Source organism: Nyctibius grandis, chromosome 5, assembly GCF_013368605.1.
Source record: "Nyctibius grandis isolate bNycGra1 chromosome 5, bNycGra1.pri, whole genome shotgun sequence".
Classification (NCBI taxonomy): Eukaryota; Metazoa; Chordata; class Aves; order Nyctibiiformes; family Nyctibiidae; genus Nyctibius; species Nyctibius grandis.
The window spans coordinates 84,732,479-84,751,457 of NC_090662.1; the positions used below are offsets into that span (position 1 = coordinate 84,732,479).

The following is an 18,979-nucleotide window of genomic DNA, read 5'->3' on the forward strand; positions in this document are numbered from 1 at the left end:
GTTGCGCTTTTTCCAAGTTTAATTAAACAGGTGTGAAACAGTTAGGACTGAAGCAAGGGGAAAAAAAAACAGAAGATGGCCCATTTTGCCTGGAGCCTTCATTGACAGAAGGAGCACAAGTAAGGGTCATGTGGCTCCCCTGCTTGCAGCTGCTTTATGGCTTTTACATGGTCATCTTACTACTCCTGGTTTAATTCTGTGAATGTCTTACGGGTGACATATGTAGGTTTTCTCTATCATCCTGGCATTCATAACTTAGGCTGTGACTGAACAAAGCACTCAAGTGTTAACTTGAAGCCCTGTGTGAGTTAACCTTGGCCTACAGACAGCAAGGGTGTAGATACACAACATACAGTTGGGTCAACGTTATCACGCCCGTACCCCTGGGGGAAGGATGGCAACCTCTTACTCCTCATTAATGCTTTTGCAGGGATTGCCTGGCCTCAGTGAAACTGGTGAAACTGTGTTATTAAAGCAAAAAATAAACACAGTTTTAATATTGGACAGAGCCTTATGCGCTAAGTGGTGGGACAGCTATCCTTCAAAATTGAGCACAAGTTGAAGTGTAGTACTGAGCTGGTCCTCAATAGTAAATGTAGTCATGCCCAGCTATATGGATTTTTGGAATCATTCCTCAAGACGTACCATAATAAATTGGATTGTGGAAGGCTTTTTTTTTTAATCCCTGAGAAAGGACACACTGAAAAACTTGTCATCAGTCACACAGTTTGCTACAAACCTTCACAGAAACATGATGCAATATCAGAAGTAATTCTGTTGCATTCAATCAGTTGATCAAAATGTAAACTTACTCTTTGCTCATTACGTGTTACTTTTTATCTTTAACCAGAATACGTGAATTGATATTTGAACAGATTATTGTCCCTGAAGGAAAAAACTCATGACTGATAATGACATACTTATATACCAATACAAACTGAAGGATACTCATGTCTTTAAAATTAGCTTAAATTAAATATTTCAAGAAGCATACTCAGACTTGTATTCCATTTTTCATGTTGATGCATAGACAGGAGAAAGGGGCTGACTATAAGGAGAGCTTCAGTTCAGAAATCTTATTACTTTCTTAATTTAACACAAAAGACTTAGAGAATATGGTGAGATTTTGCATATGGAAAAAATAGCACACCACAAACAATTTAATCTGATCGGTCAGGAATAGTATCTGTTTATAGCATAATTTAAAACACTAGCTAAGGCTGAGCACAGAACATCTTTTATTATTTGATATGTTTTTGAAATGTTGTGAGATGCAAAGCTGACCACCCAAGGGGCTAACAATTATCACTTGCTCTTGCTCAAACTCATCAGAGTTTCTTTTACTGGTGTTGCAACCCTTCAGTTGCAACCCTTCAGTTTTGCTTTATGTCCTGGCCTTGACTGAATCTGAAAACCTTGACAGTCAGCAGAAGCAACCCCTCTTTGACAGACCAACCCGGATCACCCAGAATCAAAGACCTAACATCAAAAAATATACCCTGAAGGATAACAAGGCTGGGCCATGGAAGGATGCAATTAATTTTCGTGGCTATTGTGGTTACAAAAATAGCGCTTGAGGACAACAGTGATGTTCCCTGGGTGAGGAAGACACTGACCCCCAAACCACGATAGCCCTTTGCAATCACTCCAGTGCCATTCCTCAATTTAATGATCTTTGCAGTAGACCTCAGACCATAAACCAAAGAAATATAATTTCACTTTGGCCCACACAGAAGCTGGCTTTTTCATCCTTGCTACTAAGCCAAAATTTAACAACAGTAGGAAGCAAACTCCTGTAATGATAAGATACCCTAATTTTTACAAATTATCCCCAGGGACATTTGTTGGTACTGTTTGAAGGATCCATAATTAGCACTAAAACGCATTTGTCAAAATAAATCAACAATTTGGGGATGTCTAACCCTCAGATTTTTTTCCCCCATGTTTGTTTGTTTCCTCAGTAGGAGCTTAATTGAAGACTTTTGAATCAGAGGAAGCCTTTCTCTTGACTAAAACTCATTAACCCTTCCTATTAATAAATTTGGAGTGCAGAAGGGACCATTAGATCATCCCATCTGACCTCCTGAACAGCACAGGCCATGTCATCATGCACAGCTACTCCTGCACTGAGCCCAGAAAAGTGTGTTGAGGTGAATGTGTATCCTCCAGAAAACTACAGCATGTTTGTGGGTAGAAGCAATGTCTTCAGTTGGATCAACTCTTTTTTAAAGTAGAAAAAAAAAAAAAAGGTGTTAAACCTTTATTAAAGGTGAAGAGAGAATACATCACTTTTTTGTTTGCTGCTTTGAATTTTTAACAACCCAAATGTTAAAATTATTGGTAGCAATAACTCAAGTATGGATAATGTTTTCCCTGAATGCATGATTTTTGTCTTACATTGTAGCGTGTCTTGATGGTCCCAGCATATTCCCTTCACTGTTAAGTGACAACTCATCAGTGATCTGAACAGAGAGTCCTCAGCCAGAAACCTACTGAATACTTAGTATTTTAAAATATTTCTTTTAATTCAAGTCCCTTGGTGATGTGTCCTGACTGTGAGTGCCTCAGTCTCAGTGGCTGTTTCTCTTGGACAGCACTGATCTCATCTCTGTGGGCTAAATCTCCCTACACTGTCCAATAAGGGAATGTGGGAACATATTTTATCTTTACTGTCCAGTTATCACATGAGAAATCTTCCTTTTTTTTTCAAGTTCAAAGAATTCTTAAGGGGAAGTAGGAAACATAATTCAGAGAGATAGGGCCAAGAAGCATTATTAATGCTAGGCGTATTAGAAATTCTTGCCTATCAGCTTAGATTAGTCTGGATGTGATGTAAACACACATATATGGAAAATATATTTTAACATAAGCATTTGGGGGAGAAAAAGTTAACTCTCACCTGGATATGCAAGCAACCCAGACCAGGAAATCAGGCTTAGAGAAGTGGGAATTTACTCCATCATTTTGTATTTCACTGCCATCTGTCACACACAGCAAGAGCATCCCCCATCAGCTTGACATGAGGAACGGTACCTTCCTGTGAAGGCCACTGCTCAAAGCACCTGGGAAGACACACATCTTCTCAGTCTCCTCCTGGGGACAAGTCACTAGCCCAGGGCACTGACACCAGGGTCCTTGCTGCCTCCAGCCCCAACCCCACCTCCGCGAGCCCCAGCATCACTCCCCATAGAGTCTGGTGACCACAGCTCCTGGAGTCAGCCACCAGTCAGCTCACCACGAACCCCCAGCATCATGTTTGGTGACTGCAAGCATCTGGAGGCCAGGTTGAGGCACACTTGTAGGATGCCATGCTGGAGATACAAAACCCTGTTGCTAATAGTAGCACAGCACAAAATCAGAGTCTAGCAGGACATGATTTATTGCTTGATGGTGCCTTCCAAACCCCCACCAGTGTTTTGAAAATATCAGGCTCTGCAGAGAATATAATTTGTGAAAAATAATGAAAGCTTTGTTCCTTTCATCTTATAATACCTAATTTTTTTTTCCCAAGTTCTTTTCTGGTCTTGGACTAACTACATTTTCAGCTTGTAGCAACAAGCATTTGCTAATAATAATCACTGGAGAGCTTGGAAACTGGTTTCACAAAATGTCCTCAATCTTAGTTTGTGAAGGAAGAAAAAGATATGCAGAATTAGACGTGTTTTTTCAGTCAACAAGAATGGTGTGAGCATACCGCTTTCCAGATGGAAAAGTAAAAGCATAATTCCTTGCCTGAACTTTATGCAATATAGATAAAGGTGCATACTCCTGTGGAATACTTTAGAAATGACTGTGAGGTAAGTCGAGTCCTGTGCCTCTGAAATGACCCAATGGACTACAGTAAGACATGGCGTTAGGATAAAGACCTATTGCATACATGAAGTATTAACTAAATCTGAATGTACTTGCTCTCTTGCTGTACAACGTCTTCAGTACCCCAGAAAGCTTCGGTTAACCCTTTTGTGCATGGAGCCAAGCATCTGTATTCACAAGGGCAAGCTGCTGTGGTGCAACACATGCCCATGAAGCAGTACTCAGGAGGGGCATCGTTTTACAAGGCCACAGTGATGTCAAGTGTTACGGAGAGGTTCAAATCGTGGTTTGCAGCAGGCTTTGGTATGCAGAGTAGGATGCAGCTGGGTGCACTGAAGGGTGCCCAAGAGGGGTGCTTTGAGAGGGCAGGAGTGTCATGGCCCTCACAGGAGACCAGTGGCCATCTGAGCAGCTGTGAGGGCCAGACAGGGTGCCTCAGGACACCAAAAATATACCCAGTTATTGCTCATTGTGTCATGATCCCACTTCCATTAGCTTTTAATGCGTAGGTGCCCATCCTGCTTGTATCTTCAGCAGCCCTGGTTCAGCCTAGGCTTGAAAGGCAAACCCGCTGCTTTGCGTGTGGCGCAGACCACCCTGGCAGCCCCACTCAGCCAGGTTAGCCCCTCCAGCAGGCAGCCCCAAACCCCACATCGAGCCCTGTCTGGTTTGGCAGCACTCTCCTCCATGCCATGGGTGCTGAGGGCTCCTCCCTGGACCCAGACTTTTTGGGCTCTGGGCAGTACTCAATGACTGAACATTGCACATCCTGACAAGGCTTGGCTGCAGTGGGGGGTCCCCAATGGCTGGCTTCACTGTGGGGTTTGATGGCATTGCTCTGGGCAGGCAGGAAGGAAGAGCCCTTGTGGTCTGCCAGCCCTCCTGCAGAGACCTGATCTACCCGCCCTGCTCAGGGTGCGCCTGTGCCAGGGTCCTGCTTCTGTCCCTGGCTTGCACCAGATGTTTCGAAAGAGAGCACAAGAAATCCTGAAGGTGACAGCTACAGAATAACCTGCCAACAGGGAAAGTTTCCTCCAAATCCTATTACTCAGACGTTGGCTTCGACCCTGGAGCATTAAGCTTTATATCCCCTGTAAGCACTGTCTGTGTTTGTTTGCTGTCTATGTCCCCACCACAGTAACTCTGAATCTTCTGGGTGTCCAAAGGGAGGACAAAGGGTCTCACTGCCATTTTTCTGTTTAAAATAAAATAAAATGTTCTTTAAGTTAAGGCTAGAAAGAAAAAATAAAGTGCAGTCCCAGATATGCCTGTCCTGGAAGGACTTTATAATCACTTCTCTACTCTTAGGAAATAGTTTTGCTCCCCAGCAACATCTGCCTGGTAGGCTGTTCAAAGAGCCAAAGCACATTAAATGCACGGAATAAGCGATGTTGAATGATGCAGTTCCAGTTACGCCATGTTACAGGGGGATGGGAATGTGTGAATACACAAATGTGTGTGAAGGGATGGCAGTCAGATAATGCTTATACATTATTGCTTCTAATTTTCTAAATTATTATCAATGAGACTGACGGTTAAATGCCAGCATGAACTGTCAGCAGTATTTGATAGAAATATCAACTGTCATTCTTAACTTGGCAATGTACTTTAAACACAGAAAATTTCAAATTTAAAATAAAGCCCCTTTCATCTGATAAAGTTACCAGGGAGAATAAATTATTAAACATATTGAACTGTGGTGCTGTCAGCTCATCCCCTCTCAGCAAGCATGATGCTGCAAATCTGAGTCTGAAACCTGTCCTTCAGTGAGGAATGCAGCTCCCAGCCCCAAAACCTCCCCACTGCTCTGCATGGCTGGCTGGGCAGCCTACTCCACTGCTTCTGCTGCTGACCTCTTCCAGGACTGCAAAACTTGCTCAAGAAAGGGGCTTTGCACTAAGGGATTTTCTTCAAGAGGCAGGTGTATCTGTTCAGCATCCTTGCATATGACTGAGGTGTCTTAGGGTTATCTCAAAATATCAATATTCCTATAACAGCCTTATGGCAAAGAGAGTACATTAGGTGCAAAGCAGAGAGAGAGATGAAGGCAAAATAAAAATTGGAAGGAAGAATGTACTTAAGGAGAAAATTGTTGTGGGTAAAAAAAATCTCAACTGAAATACTGAGAGAGTATTGAGATAATATAAAATTATTACTCAAAAGGACCATGGAAAAGGCTGGGATAAAAGAATGACTAAGAGTATAGAAGAATGAATGGAGAATACAAAGGAAAAAAGGGAAAGAAGTAGGAAAAAATCAGAGACAGAAGAAATCATTATTGTTACTTTTTTATTTTGTAGAAAATTTGCTTTTGTACAGCATCTGATTTAACTATATATCAAACAGACAGCCTCAAAGAAACTCATGGCTCTGGAAACAGAGGCCAGAGGCAAATTGTATATGCTTTGCTCTGACTCCTCTTGGAAGCTACAGATGTTCATTGTTTGGACACACAATGGACAGATTAATATCTCCAGATGTTCACCATCCATCCTCCCAGAATATTAATGGGCAGGCCAGGAAACGAATGCTTTTAGCAGAAACTTCAGTTTTCGCTACTGCTTCAGATTAAGTATGTAGTCAGTGTTTATGTTCTGGAGAGCACCTGCTTAAAACGTAGGGAGCCCTCACTACAGAGCAATGCCCCTCCATGCCACCACCCAATACCACACAAAGCCTGCAAACCATCCGTACAAGTGCTGATGAACTGAATTCCAAAGAGAATGAGAATCCAGCATTGCTTTTGACTATTCTACCTGATAGGAATAAGCAAATATTTAAAGTTACAAAAGTATTTAAGTGGTTGAGTGGCTCGAAGAGTCAGTACAAGGATAGCACTTCTCTTGAGCCACAGATGTAATAAGACAACTGTTGTAAGAAATTTGACAGGAATTTGTCCATAATTATACTTCTTATTCACAGAGGAAAAAAGTATGCATCAACTTAGTATTACCAAATGTGATACAATTAGTTGTCATACATTTATTTATTCTTGTAGAAAAACTTGTGATGACATTTTTGGGAAGGCTCTAGATAACATACGCCCATTTTAATTTGAAGAGAAAAGCTGTTTACCACCAATTCTCAATGCCATATTATATAAAAACACAGGTGAGACACTGCTGAAAAACAGTAATTCAGCAGCAGCACCCAAGTCCCCTTGAAAATTATTCAGATAGTTTTGAAAATACTGTCTTTAATATTATTGGCATAGTTCCCTCTCATTCCCATTCATGAATTCCCACTGGCAAAAAGTAACCTTCTGCTTAAGCAAACAGACTTAATACTACGAAAACTACTATAAGTGAAGGAAGTACACTTGTTGCCTTCAGTGTATGAATCTATAAAAGAAAACAAAACAGGATTTGGTCTTCCACCAATATGAAGAGGATGTTAAAGAGGCATGTACTTTTTTCAACTTGAATAATTTCAGTGAAATGGATGCTCAAGTGGCAGCCGGGAGGACTTGAGTTTCTCAGCTTGGGCTATAGCTACGTTACAGATGCATGCTGTCCTGCAGTGGAGTATTTCACCCTGAGAAGAGCAGTGCTCTGCAAGACACCATGCCGTTTCGCTGGGTTTTCTGCCGGCGCTGCCCGGAGTGGCACCAGTTTTCCTGTGGGATGGTCAGGTCACTTCATCTGACATGAATTTGCTCTCAAAATGCCTTTGACGTAAATCAACGGAAAGAAAGGGTCTGGCAAACTGAAGGTAAAATACTGGCTCTTCTCCAGTAAAATACTTGAGGAATTTAGCTACTCCTTTCAAGAGAACAAGGAATTCACCCCAAAAAGCTTGATATCCAAATATCCTGCACAAAATCCGTGGGAGATGTTGTATGCAGCAGTTTTAAAAGAGCCTGCAGGTGGGTAACCCACTTACATAGGAAAAAACCCACATTTTTGTGACAGCCAGCAGAAGAAGAGAGAGACTCTTGATAGGAAAAATACAATTAAAAAATTAGCATGCCATTAAAACAAGTATAAATACACATTATATTACATGAGTGAACTGTGTTTTCTTTAGTGTACGTGCCATTTTTTATTAATTCATACACTAAGTGCTAAAGTGTTTCCTAATGCCATTAGGTGGTGCTTTCAGTAAGTAATAGAATAAATAGTTCTTGCATGGTTCTTCTCTGCATCATGTTCTCATTTTCTTAAGTAAAAGAACATTTAAACAAAACACCACAGGTGCCTCCTCCTTCTGAAGCCCACTGACCTTGCTCAAAGCTGTGTATCACGTTTCTGAAGTGCTCTGGCTCCCCTCGGGTGTGATAAACTGCACTTTGGGCACGATGAGGGAGGGATTGGTTCTCCGCATGGAGTTGCTTCTCCGAATGGAGTTGTTTCTCCTCATGGAGTTGCGTTTCCGCAGGGAGTTTTGGTGGGACAGCTCACTCTTCTGCAGGGTCTGGATGAGAATGGATGGCTTCTCATCGAGCTCTCGAGCGCTGCAACGTGGTGCCGCCACTTTGACGGTGTTGCCAAACTTGGAGTAGTCGACTGCGTACACGCCTTCCTCTTCAGTGACGATGGGCACAAAGCGGTGACCCCACAGGATCTCCTCTGCTATGTAGGAGGTTCTCGCCTGCGTCGTGATGCCAGTTGTTTCTACGACTCCTTCAAGTATCACGATGAGCTCTAGGTCCTGGAGTGCCAGGTCAGCAGCGGAGATATCGTAAAGAGGACTCTGCTTGTCTATGACGTGACAAATGATTAAGGGAGCCACGAGGAAAATATTGTTGCTTTCAATGGGGTTATCCACAGGGATATCTACTTGGTGAATGGGTATGACTTCTCCTTCAGGGGTTGTAGTCTTCCTCACAACCTGGATTCTCACCGAGGCGCTAATGATCATACTCTTCCTCAGGTCTCCCACTCGAAACATGAAGCAAAGTTTGCCGTTTCGAACTGCAATGACCGCCTGCCGGCTGAAAATCAAGGTCTCAGCCCGCCTATGAGCTTGTGCGGTTTTCATGAATATGCAGCCCAGCATGACGGCGTTGATGATCAGACCCACAATGTTCTGCAGGATCAAGACTGTGATGGCTAAGGGACATTCCTCTGTCATCATCCTGCCCCCAAAACCAATGGTCACCTGAACTTCAATGGAGAAGAGGAAAGCGGAGGTGAAAGACCTGGAGAAGATTGCACAAAGTTAACTCTAAGGACATGGAACACAAACTGAGAAGCTATTAATATACACTTTCTAGAAACAAACTTAAGGACCTATTTGTACAGTCCTGGTACACTTAAGCCTTCTGTTAACACCAGCAAAAGCACTGCATGCTCGTTGACTCTGTTTTTTATGATTGGTGATGGTGACAGGGAAGACCTCTGAGCCTGAGCTCCTAAAAGACCGTCTGTAACACTAGGTGACCCTGAGAAGCTCACTAGAGCCTCTGTTCAAAAACACATGCTACCCACTGTGTTAGTCGACAGTGCTGTAACACCTAGGCTTTCCACCTTCTCCATCCCATGAAGCTCTTGGTGGACATCAGAGGATGCTGTCCACAAACTTTCCAAATACGTTGTTTATAGTAGTCCATAATGTCATATCCCTTGTATATACCAGGGTCTTTAATTTCCTTTTATAACAAGATACATCCTTCATCGAAGTCTCTTACATCTAAAATCAGAACCTTGGGGTTTATCTGGTAGACTTGTAGCACATTGGGTCTCATATGAACTAATCTCATAGTCAACCTTTTAACACAGTGCAATCCACCAACATCTGAAGCATCATCATGCTCAACATGGCTTTACCTATGGAAAATATGTCCTGCCCATGAAGATGGTTCTAAACCATTCATTGGGTTTGGTTTGCTTTTCAATTAATCTGCTTTTAAATAAATTTTTCTTTTTTTTTTTTCCGAACCATATTTTCAGTGAAACTGGGTCATGAGGAGACATTAAAATAGCATAGGAAATATCAGAGATAATTTTCTGTAGAATGAGAAAATTAATCTTTCAGAAAACCAGCCAGACTATGCAGAGGTACCTTTGCAAGAACTTTTCTTTTTTTTTTCCTTTACTATTTTTTAAACCTTTAGCAGGTACCCTTGTATTGAGGGGTTTATTTTTGCATTTCACTCTGAAGAAATCAGGGACAAAGGAGTTAATTAATAGAATCCATGGAATGATTTCTTACATTCATGAATATTTAGTTACATGCAGAATGAAGCTTCTGGTTTAAACTTAATTCTGTTTAATTCAACTTAAAGTTCTGTTGAGTAAATATTCTGATTTCCCTTACCCTTAAAAAAAAAAAAAAAAGAAAAGAGAAGAAAAGAGAATCCGCCTTTCTACAGTGAACATAACTGAAGCAGCAAGTTTGTACAGTGTTTTGTCCATGTGAAGAGGGAGCCAGAAACTCCAAATCACACTATTCCCAGGTTCAGGTTCTTCCCTTTAGAGCTGTGTAACAGTTTTCCTCTTTGGATAATGTTTACTTTGTGTGGCAAAGAGCTGTGAGACTTAGAAATTTCTGCAATACTTTGAAAATTTAAAGAGCTGTGCACGTTCTAGGCACTGGTTAACATTTCCAAAACCAGGTTTCCCGTAAACCTGTAATGGCACCTACCCAAGAAAGTTCTCCTGAAATATCTGTGGGCCTAAATCTTGCGAAAGCAGGTTAAAAAATATTTGCCATTATTTTGGCATACATATCATTGCAATATTAAATATATTTTACATCCAACAACTCACCATTCTTAAAAACGTCAGCACTCATATTGCTATTTCAGAAGTTTGTCCAAAGCAGTAGCCAGATCTAACAAGATGAAGTATTTCACTATGAAGGGAAAAGAGTTTCCATGGCTTGGACATGGATGCTTGAGCAGCTGTTGGCTGATCCACCCCTGGTACTTGCATGAGGGTCCAATGTGTGTTCTTTGTCATGGGGTAAACTAGAAAGTTACACCAACTCATTTGCTCTGCTTTTTCACACCCCTCCATGCTGCTGTCCTTGCAGCAGAGGTTAGCAGCCATCCTGGAAGAGCCACTGGCATGGGGCTGCTACAGCCAGGGCAACAGGGAGGGAGCAAGGGGTAGAGCTGCAGCTGCGGGTCCCCCTCGTCCCAGCGGCACGAAGCCCTTGGTAGAGTGACCCAGGAGCACCGTGGGGACCCCCATGGGGTGGGCCAAGCCGAGGGGGCCGCCAACCAAGTAGAAGGATGTCCCCCCCTCAGTGACCCTGAAGAGCCGGGGGGGTGTAGCTATTTGCTAATTTGGGTTGGACAAATCCCACAAATCCCAGAAATGCTGGGGGTGACACCCCAGTGGGTGCAAGCTGGGTCATGACATCTCATTTCAGAGGCAACTGCTTGTGGCCAGTTATTGGAAAAGAAATAAGACAGCAACCCCTGCCCCCCTGCCCCAACCCCAAAACCTAATGAAGGTTAGCTTGGAAAAATCCCCATTTCCTTTAGCTTGGAAAATCCCCATTTAGCAAAAAAGTGTCAAAACTAAGGGAAAATGAGATCTCTGCTCCCTCATGAGCCAGATACAATGTCCCTTCAAACTTGGTGAGTGTCTTGAAATTACGTGCAAGAGAAAGGAGCAAAGGGAAGCAGATACTCTCATGTCTCAGCAGACACTCTCATGTCTCAGCAGACCCTGCAGCCCCTCCCCACCCCCCCCACCCCCCTCCCCGCCCAGTCCCTCACAGCACTGCAATGTGAAAAGGCAGCTGAACTGGGGCAGTCTGGTGGTACCGAGTCAGGATTTTTCTGCTTAAAAGCCTAGTGATGTAAAAAGATATTTTATTGATAAGGTGACTGAACAATCTTATTGCTTACCCCCACCTCCAATTAACAAACACTCTTCTATTTGGTATATGTATGTCAGTTATTAGTGCCTTGAAAATTGTTGTGGCTTTGGGGATGGAGAGTAAAATACTTTAAGAGGTGACATTAACCTAGTAGTCCCTTAAGCTTTCACTGTCCGACACGTCAAGCACGCTACGGAAACTGTTCCTCTGTCAAACTGCTGGCCTATGGCTTCATCAAGGTATTTTGGAGCACCACATATTTAGCTGTCTCATGAGAGTCATCTTGAAAGACATCTAGTTTTGGCCTAAGCGGCACTTTTCTTGCTAGCCCTGCCTGACATCCATGGCCAGTGCCCTGCCTCTCAGGCACCGATCTTGGGGTGACCACCTTTTGCCGGTGCAGCAAGCGACTCGCACCCCACTGGGGATGCTCCCGCTGCTGTAGACAACGTTACAATACATATAACACATACCCACTCTTGTAGCAGGCTCTTATCTCGACAGGCAGGGTATGTTACCCACAGAGTGTGGAGACACATGAAAAGCAGCAGGTCTCCCTCTTTTTCAGATCCTGTAAGGAATCAAAGAAATCTACAGTACAGTATTTTCCAAGCCTGGAAGGCTTGCTGAATTTATGTCATCTAGAGGAAAACACTCCACTTTTCAACTGCCTCAACCAAACACAACGGTTCGTGTAAACCAAAAGCTGCATTTTAGGCATCAGCAGGACAGCAGGCAGCTCCATTCCCCCCCGTCTTCATCCCACCAGACGTACTTTACCTGACACACGTCACGCATGGTGTCCACTTAGTGCTGTTCATAGTGCTTTCTGTGCTTGGGTCCATGTCGCCGTGGGCAAAAGCCACCAGCCACCACATCATGGCAAAAAGCAGCCAGCTGCACAGGAAGGACATAGTAAAGATGACCAGCGTGTGACGCCACTTCAGGTCCACCAAGGTGGTGAAAATGTCTTGCAGGAATCGCCCCTGCTCACGGATGTTCTTGTGTGCCAGGTTGCATGCCCCGTTCTTGGCAATGAAGCGGGCTTTGCGTGGTCGGTCTCGGATGCGTGGCTTGCGCAGGTTCTCGGCAGCGATCCGTGCCAACACATACTCTTCAGGGATGATACTCTTCCGAGCCAGCATCTTCCTGCCACCATAGTCCACTCAGCGAGATGCAAAATGGGGGGTGGTCCCTCTAGCACGTCTCTGTGGGGCTCACTCTACCCTGCAAAAAGAGAGAACCTGGTCAGATTGGTCACCTATGCACTACAGCAAGAAGCTCAGATTAGGTACCCCCACGCCAACAACCATTACATTAAATGTCATTGTGTGACTACTTATTCTACAGTGCCCTTCCTCTTTCAGACCATCGTTTTTATATGATCAATTGGTATCAGCTCCTAACAGAAACAAAAGATGCTATTTTGACACTCCTTGCAAGAAGGGAGGCTGCAGAACAGTCTTGCAAAGCTGGTGTAAAGTAACACGACGTACAACAGGTTGGTTCCTCGGGCTGTTTCTCCAGAAGACAGCAGCGCCCAGGTGGGTACTGCAATACGAAGCACTAAGTTATTTGCATCCTTCAGGGCCTGAAGAATCAGACTTGTCTACCTTCAACCAAGGTTAGTCTGGAGAGACCGTGGAGACTCATTTCTTACGGCTATAGCCCCGCAGCGCAGCCAGGAGCCCTGCCCAAAGCCCCCGTCCAGCCCCCCGCAAGCATCACAAGCAGGAGCTGAGCTGGGAGCGCAGGAGGCAGGGAACGGGACTCCACGGAGCAGGCGGTCGCGTTTCCCCTTCGCGGCTCTCCTTCCTTTCCGGGATTAGGCGGGGAAACCCTCCCTTTATTCCCAAACTTTGTCTCCAAACGGGTGACAGCACGAACCTACGGAAATCCCTGCTCCCCGCAGCTCCCCGCAGCTCCCCGCCGGCTGGCCCGTCCCACCGGGGGAGGGCAGGGGCTGCCTGACCCCCCGCCGCTTCGCAGGGACCCCCGCTCCCTCCCGCCCCACCACGGGGCTCAGCCGGCCGCCGCCCCCAGCCCCCCAAGCCCTGCCGCCACTTACCGCAGCGCGGCGGGGCGGGCCGCGGCCGGGCCGGGCCGGGCGGGGCGGAGCGGGAGGAGCGGAGCGGAGCGGAGTGGGGCGGGGGGGCAGGGCCGGGGGGGCCCCGCAGCCCCGGCCCGGGCTGGGGTCGGGCTGAGCGGCGGGCGGCCGCGGGGAGCGGCGGGCAGGGCAGGCAGGCGCGGCCGGGCGCGGTGCGGTGCGGGGCACAGACACGCAGGCAGCCGCCCCCTTGCGCGGAGCGGGACCTGCGGCGGGTGGGGTGATGGGGCGTTTTAGGCTGGGTCCGGCGAATTTAGCGGCGAATTTCGCGAGGTGCTTCTACGGGCTGGTTATGCCGCCTGTGTGGGGACTGGGTGCGCAAAGCCACCCCCCGGGTGCAGCGGGGCAGAGGCACGCCTGCTCGCTTCCTCTGGTAAACCAAGAGTTGTTGTGCCTTTTTAACTTTATCTTACCTCGAATCTCGCTGAGGCAGCTTCCAAGGCAGAAAGCGAAGGGTTTGGACGGCCAAAGCCATCATCTCACGGCCTTTGCTGCTTTTGACAAACTTAATTACCTGTTTCTGGAAGAAAAAAAAAAGGCATTCCTTTTTATGGTGCACAGATCTTGTTGGGCACGGAGTTAAGCCCCTTATAAAGTTCAGCTGGTGTAACGGGCATTGGCGGGTGGGTATTTGCATATGGGATGGGTATAGGAGAAATTACGCACAATGGCAAAAAACAAACGGTGAACTCGCAGAAGTTCATTCTTTTTCCCACAGGTCGAGGTTTACAGTTTTGGCCCTTGTGTTTAATGGAAACTTGCATTCTTGGAAATTGCAGCTTTTTTTCCGAAGTCTTAGGGTTTGTAGTAGGAAGAATAAACAGTACATCAACTTTATGAAAAGATCTAAATTTAGATTTTAATGAAGCAAAGTGCAGAGTTTCGTTGTGTCAGATTAACTCTTCCATGCCCAAGGCATGTATGTGTGTACAGTAGGGAGGTTTCTAAAGTTTTCTGTGTATCACTCAAGTGAATGATCTAGACAGTATAAAATTTATACAGAACCTAATACCTTACTTCTCTCTGTAAACTAAAGAAAGAAAGAAATGCTTGACAGGCCTGCTGCAGTCAGGAAGGTTTTAAGTGTATTCAGGCTTGGAAAAATTGAGAAGGTGCATTTGACAGGCAGTGTAATCCTCAGCTTGAAGATATCCACCCTGTTGAACATATACACGTGCTGAACTTTAAATAGATGAGTGATTCCTGGAAACTTTTCTAGCACTATCCTTTTCTAATACCAGATATCCAGTAGTCAGAAAAGACACAGACTCTAAACCCCAGTCACTTTAGGCAATTAGCTAAACATTTGTGTATGAAATGAACTTTAGGCAGATGACCAGATCCAGTCTGAAAAATCAGGATCTAAAACAATTACCTTTAGATTCTAACCAGACTCTGAGTACAAATCCATAAAGTCACTTGGGTGGATATCTGCAGGATCAGCATTGTTGGTGCCAGCTATGACACTTCATGGGCTGGGCTTGGAGAACTTGGGACATGACCTTGCTACAAATGAGGTGGTAGACACCGGTCTTGGGAGGCTGACTCATTTGTTTCATGCAGCCTCCAAAAGTGCATCTCACGTATGTGTAACTATTGGAAATAACTGATTTAATACACATGTAAAAAAGTTCCTTTTCTTTTTTCTCTTTCCTTCTCCTTTTTCTCCTTTCCTTTCCCTTCTCCTTTTTCTCTTCCTTTCTCCCTTTTAGCTCCTATGAAGTATTTGTTCCATGCTAGGGCTAGAAACAAGATTGATGTTCCCCACTGTGGCTGCTAGCTGCATCTCAAAAAAATAAAGAAATGTCTGGGACTGCATGGAACCGCCCCCCCCCCCCCCGCCTTTTTCATAAGATCCTTTAATTATATTATTTTGCTTCTGACACAAATTTACTCATGTCGCATGCCCAATTGCACAGTTTCCTCTGAAGTTATTATTGAAATCCACAGCTTTATAAACATGGACACAGAAATACCAGATGTCACTTTTATTTACTTGCCACCTTGGAGCATAACCCACCACTGCGGCTGTGTTCAGCCTCAGCCCCTCTTCACTCTGCCAAGGCCCCTCAGCTGCTGATGTGCTCCTTGCCCCGTTTCTGCTAGCAGCGACTGGGACTGCATGACACAAAGTTATTGTGTGGATTAGCAGCTAGTTTGGCAAAATGGATCAGGAATGGATCAACATAATCTTTGGGGGCAGGTGGGAGCAAGGAGGGACCTTTCTCAAGCTGGTCAGGTGGAAAAGAAACAGCCAGCAGTGCTGATACAGTCAAAGACCCCTACAATGTCTCAGTCCCACTTGTTCCCCACTAACTTGCTGGAGGTGTCCTCCCCCTTAACTGGGCACCATGCGGTGGCTGGATTTTTTTGTAGCTGAGACAGGACGGGGTCCCACCAAGCACACACAAATAGTCTTGGCTCAACTCCAGGGTGACTAAACAAAAGTGATTGATATTTTTCCCCATCATCATACATTGGAAGAAAAGTGCTCATAAAATCCTGTCTAATCCTGTCTTTCCGTCTCTGCCTGTTCAATACTGAAAGAGCTTCCCCCTCACAGGAGGGGATGCCTTCCTCCTCTCTTACACTTAAGATTAGCCTCAAGGAAGGCTGCTGGGCCATGACCGCTAGGATGTGAAGATCAGGAGCACCAGAACTGTTCCCTTTCCTGGTTAAACATTATGGGACATGATTTTGAGCACAGCATCCACTTCCCAAGATACAGTGTATGAATACGCTCTGGAGAGTGACAGCTACTAAAAATGTTCCCCTTTGCCCTTTCAAATACTTGCTTGGTTGCCACATGCACATTTAAGTCTGAGATTTAAGTAATAGCTGGGAAAATCTCCCAAAATGTCTCCTAACTGGTTTTGTAAGGAACATCGTGTCTGAGTGCTGTGAACACAGCCTTTTCTGGCAAAAAATGATCAGAATTGATGGCAGGTTTGGGTCCAGTTTTATCACGGCCCATCATGCATCTCCCTTCTTGCTGTTTTGTTTCCCCTCCACCCACAAGAGTTACTGATATTATGGTAAATATCACTTTACAATTATGCTTATCTAAAAAAGGATTAAATAATGTGCTTAGACATGAATCTGAAATTTCCACATTATAGCTGTGTCCAGCCCTTTCAGAAATTCCTGCTTCGTAATAAGTTTTGTTTGAAATTCTAATCTTAGCTTAGAGATAGGATGACTTTGCAGGCATCCAGAGATGTCATGCACTCAGCACGAGGCTTCCACAAAGACACAAAGCTGATAAGCCATATTCGGATAGCATGGATGAACTCTTCCCCAGCTGAACTGGCAGTAGATCCGTCAAACATGAAAGAGCAGAAACTGCAGACTAAGGGCATCTGTTACCCTGAACCAGCTTTTTTTTTTTTTTTTTAATGTTTCATGCAAGAGCAGCAGGACAAAAATAGTCTTTATCATCAAAATACATGTAACTAATGCCCCTCATCCAATATTACAAAGTTGCATAGTGAAGTTCGTAGATGTTCTGTGAGTTTGCTGGCAGAGGGATTGTTTCCCACTGAAACTATCTGGTTTGGAAGTGATACATCTGCCTTCCTTGACAAAATCTGGTGCTGTGACTTCTCTGCATGTGTCAGGCTACGGGGTGCAGGCTATTGACCCTCTGCAAAGCTAGCAATATGTTGGCGGTTCTGTAAATCTCTGTTATGCTCCTTCCAGTGCTGACAAACAGGGTCTGGTGCATTTGTCACTGGGAGTTTAGTATTTTCCATCTCCTTGCATGTAGATGGGGTGATATGTTGTGGTTTAGGTTCTGCAGTTCAGTGAGTTGATGGGCTGGCTTGGCTTATGCAGCACTGCTGGCTGTGGGAAAGGTATACCCTAGCTTTGTATGTGCTCTCTGAGTAGCACAGGGAAGAAAGAGAGAGCCACTTGGGTGAACTGTCATAACTGGCAGCAGCTATATCCTCTAGAGCATGTCCTTAGCTCCTCAAGAAGGTCTGAACTTGCTATAGATTGAACAGCATTAGGCTGACTTCAGACTACCTTTGCTCGCAGCTGGCTCCATGGGCTTGGTGGGCAGTGATACTCCAGCCAAACCTGCCCAGAGCTCAGTCCCTGATGCTACTTACAATGCAACACGCCCTCCCCTGGACCTGCTGGCTCCCATGGCCACTCCGAAGAAGTGCTGCTGTCTTTTGGGCTCACCTGGTTCTACAGAGGGTCAGCACACGGGCCACCAGCATGCATCGGTGAGAGAGGGCATGGTCTTAGGGAAACGCATTCAGCCCCGTAGCATAAGAGAGAGGGTGGGGAACTGTTTTGGGCTGGGGCTGCAGCCCCTGGCCCCCTGCACAGTCAGCAGTGTGAGGGGAGGAGCAGGGAGAGGAGGTGAAAGATTATCACACCGAAATCACATGGTTCCTTCAGTCATCTGTTTTATGAAATCCAACATCTTTTATCCTCTATTTCCCTAACACCACCTCTGCTACAGGGACATGCATGGGCCAAGAAAGCGGTAGTTGAATGAAATACCTTGTGCTCCAGGATATACCTTACACTTACTCTCTGTCATAAATCCTAGCCTTATTTCCCTCTAGATATGACCACATCATATTAAATCCTTGCGCAGAATCCAGCAAGATTTCTTGCAGCCCTACACTACTTATCTATCTCCCTATCTTTGTCTTTAATTTTAGCTGTGTGTTTGTTTCTTCCCAGAGCTCTTGTTGATAGTGCAGGCTAAAAACCAAAGGCTGCACTTTGCTGAGCCTCAGTGCTACAGAGACTCAGCCAGTCACATCACCTCCATATCAGGAATGCTGGCACCACTTTTACCTGGTCCACCTTTCAGGTCATGGTATCCCTGACCAGCAAAGCTAGGTAATTCTCTCATTTTTCAGTTCACAGGAGCTATTAGCTCCCACATACTTCAGTATAAGCCTTTAGCTCAAAGTACAGAAATACTGTACTGTCACATCTGGGACTTACGCAAGTCTCTGCTATAGGGTGAGATGGCAATAGTCACAGTGGTACAGTCTTTTCCTGATACCTGATGCCCGGAAGTGCATCTGTCATGTTACATACCCTTTCCTGGAACAGGGGTTTCTTCTAAGGCTCTGGGAAGAGACCAGTTTGGGATTTTTTGTGTGTGTGTCTTCCTGTGCTGTGATTTATGGAAAGGCTGTAAATCAGTTTCTAGGTAGGTTGAACATGGTTAGAATAAATGTCTAGCTGTGTTGCTAATTCACTGGAGTGTTCTTTCCCTTAGGAGCTTCTCCCCTTTGGCTTGCTGGCTATTTCCCT

General features: G+C 45.0%; 1 protein-coding gene across 4 annotated transcripts; it reads right to left on the bottom strand.

The window, feature by feature from the left end:
- Positions 1–6,088: 6,088 nt before the first annotated feature.
- KCNJ8 (potassium inwardly rectifying channel subfamily J member 8) lies at positions 6,089–14,183 on the bottom strand. Of its 4 annotated transcripts, none has more exons than XM_068400666.1 (3): positions 14,107–14,183; positions 12,367–12,813; positions 6,089–8,953 (listed from the first exon to the last, which is right to left on the bottom strand). In XM_068400666.1, exons 2-3 carry the CDS (start codon positions 12,729–12,731, stop codon positions 8,053–8,055), a joined length of 1,266 nt encoding a protein of 421 aa, XP_068256767.1. In that variant the 5' UTR covers positions 12,732–12,813; positions 14,107–14,183; the 3' UTR covers positions 6,089–8,052. The 4 variants fall into 4 exon arrangements, with proteins under 4 accessions (XP_068256767.1, XP_068256766.1, XP_068256765.1 ...); XM_068400665.1 differs by lacking the exon at positions 14,107–14,183 and adding an exon at positions 13,474–13,563; XM_068400664.1 differs by lacking the exon at positions 14,107–14,183 and adding an exon at positions 13,200–13,439.
- Positions 14,184–18,979: the final 4,796 nt, after the last annotated feature.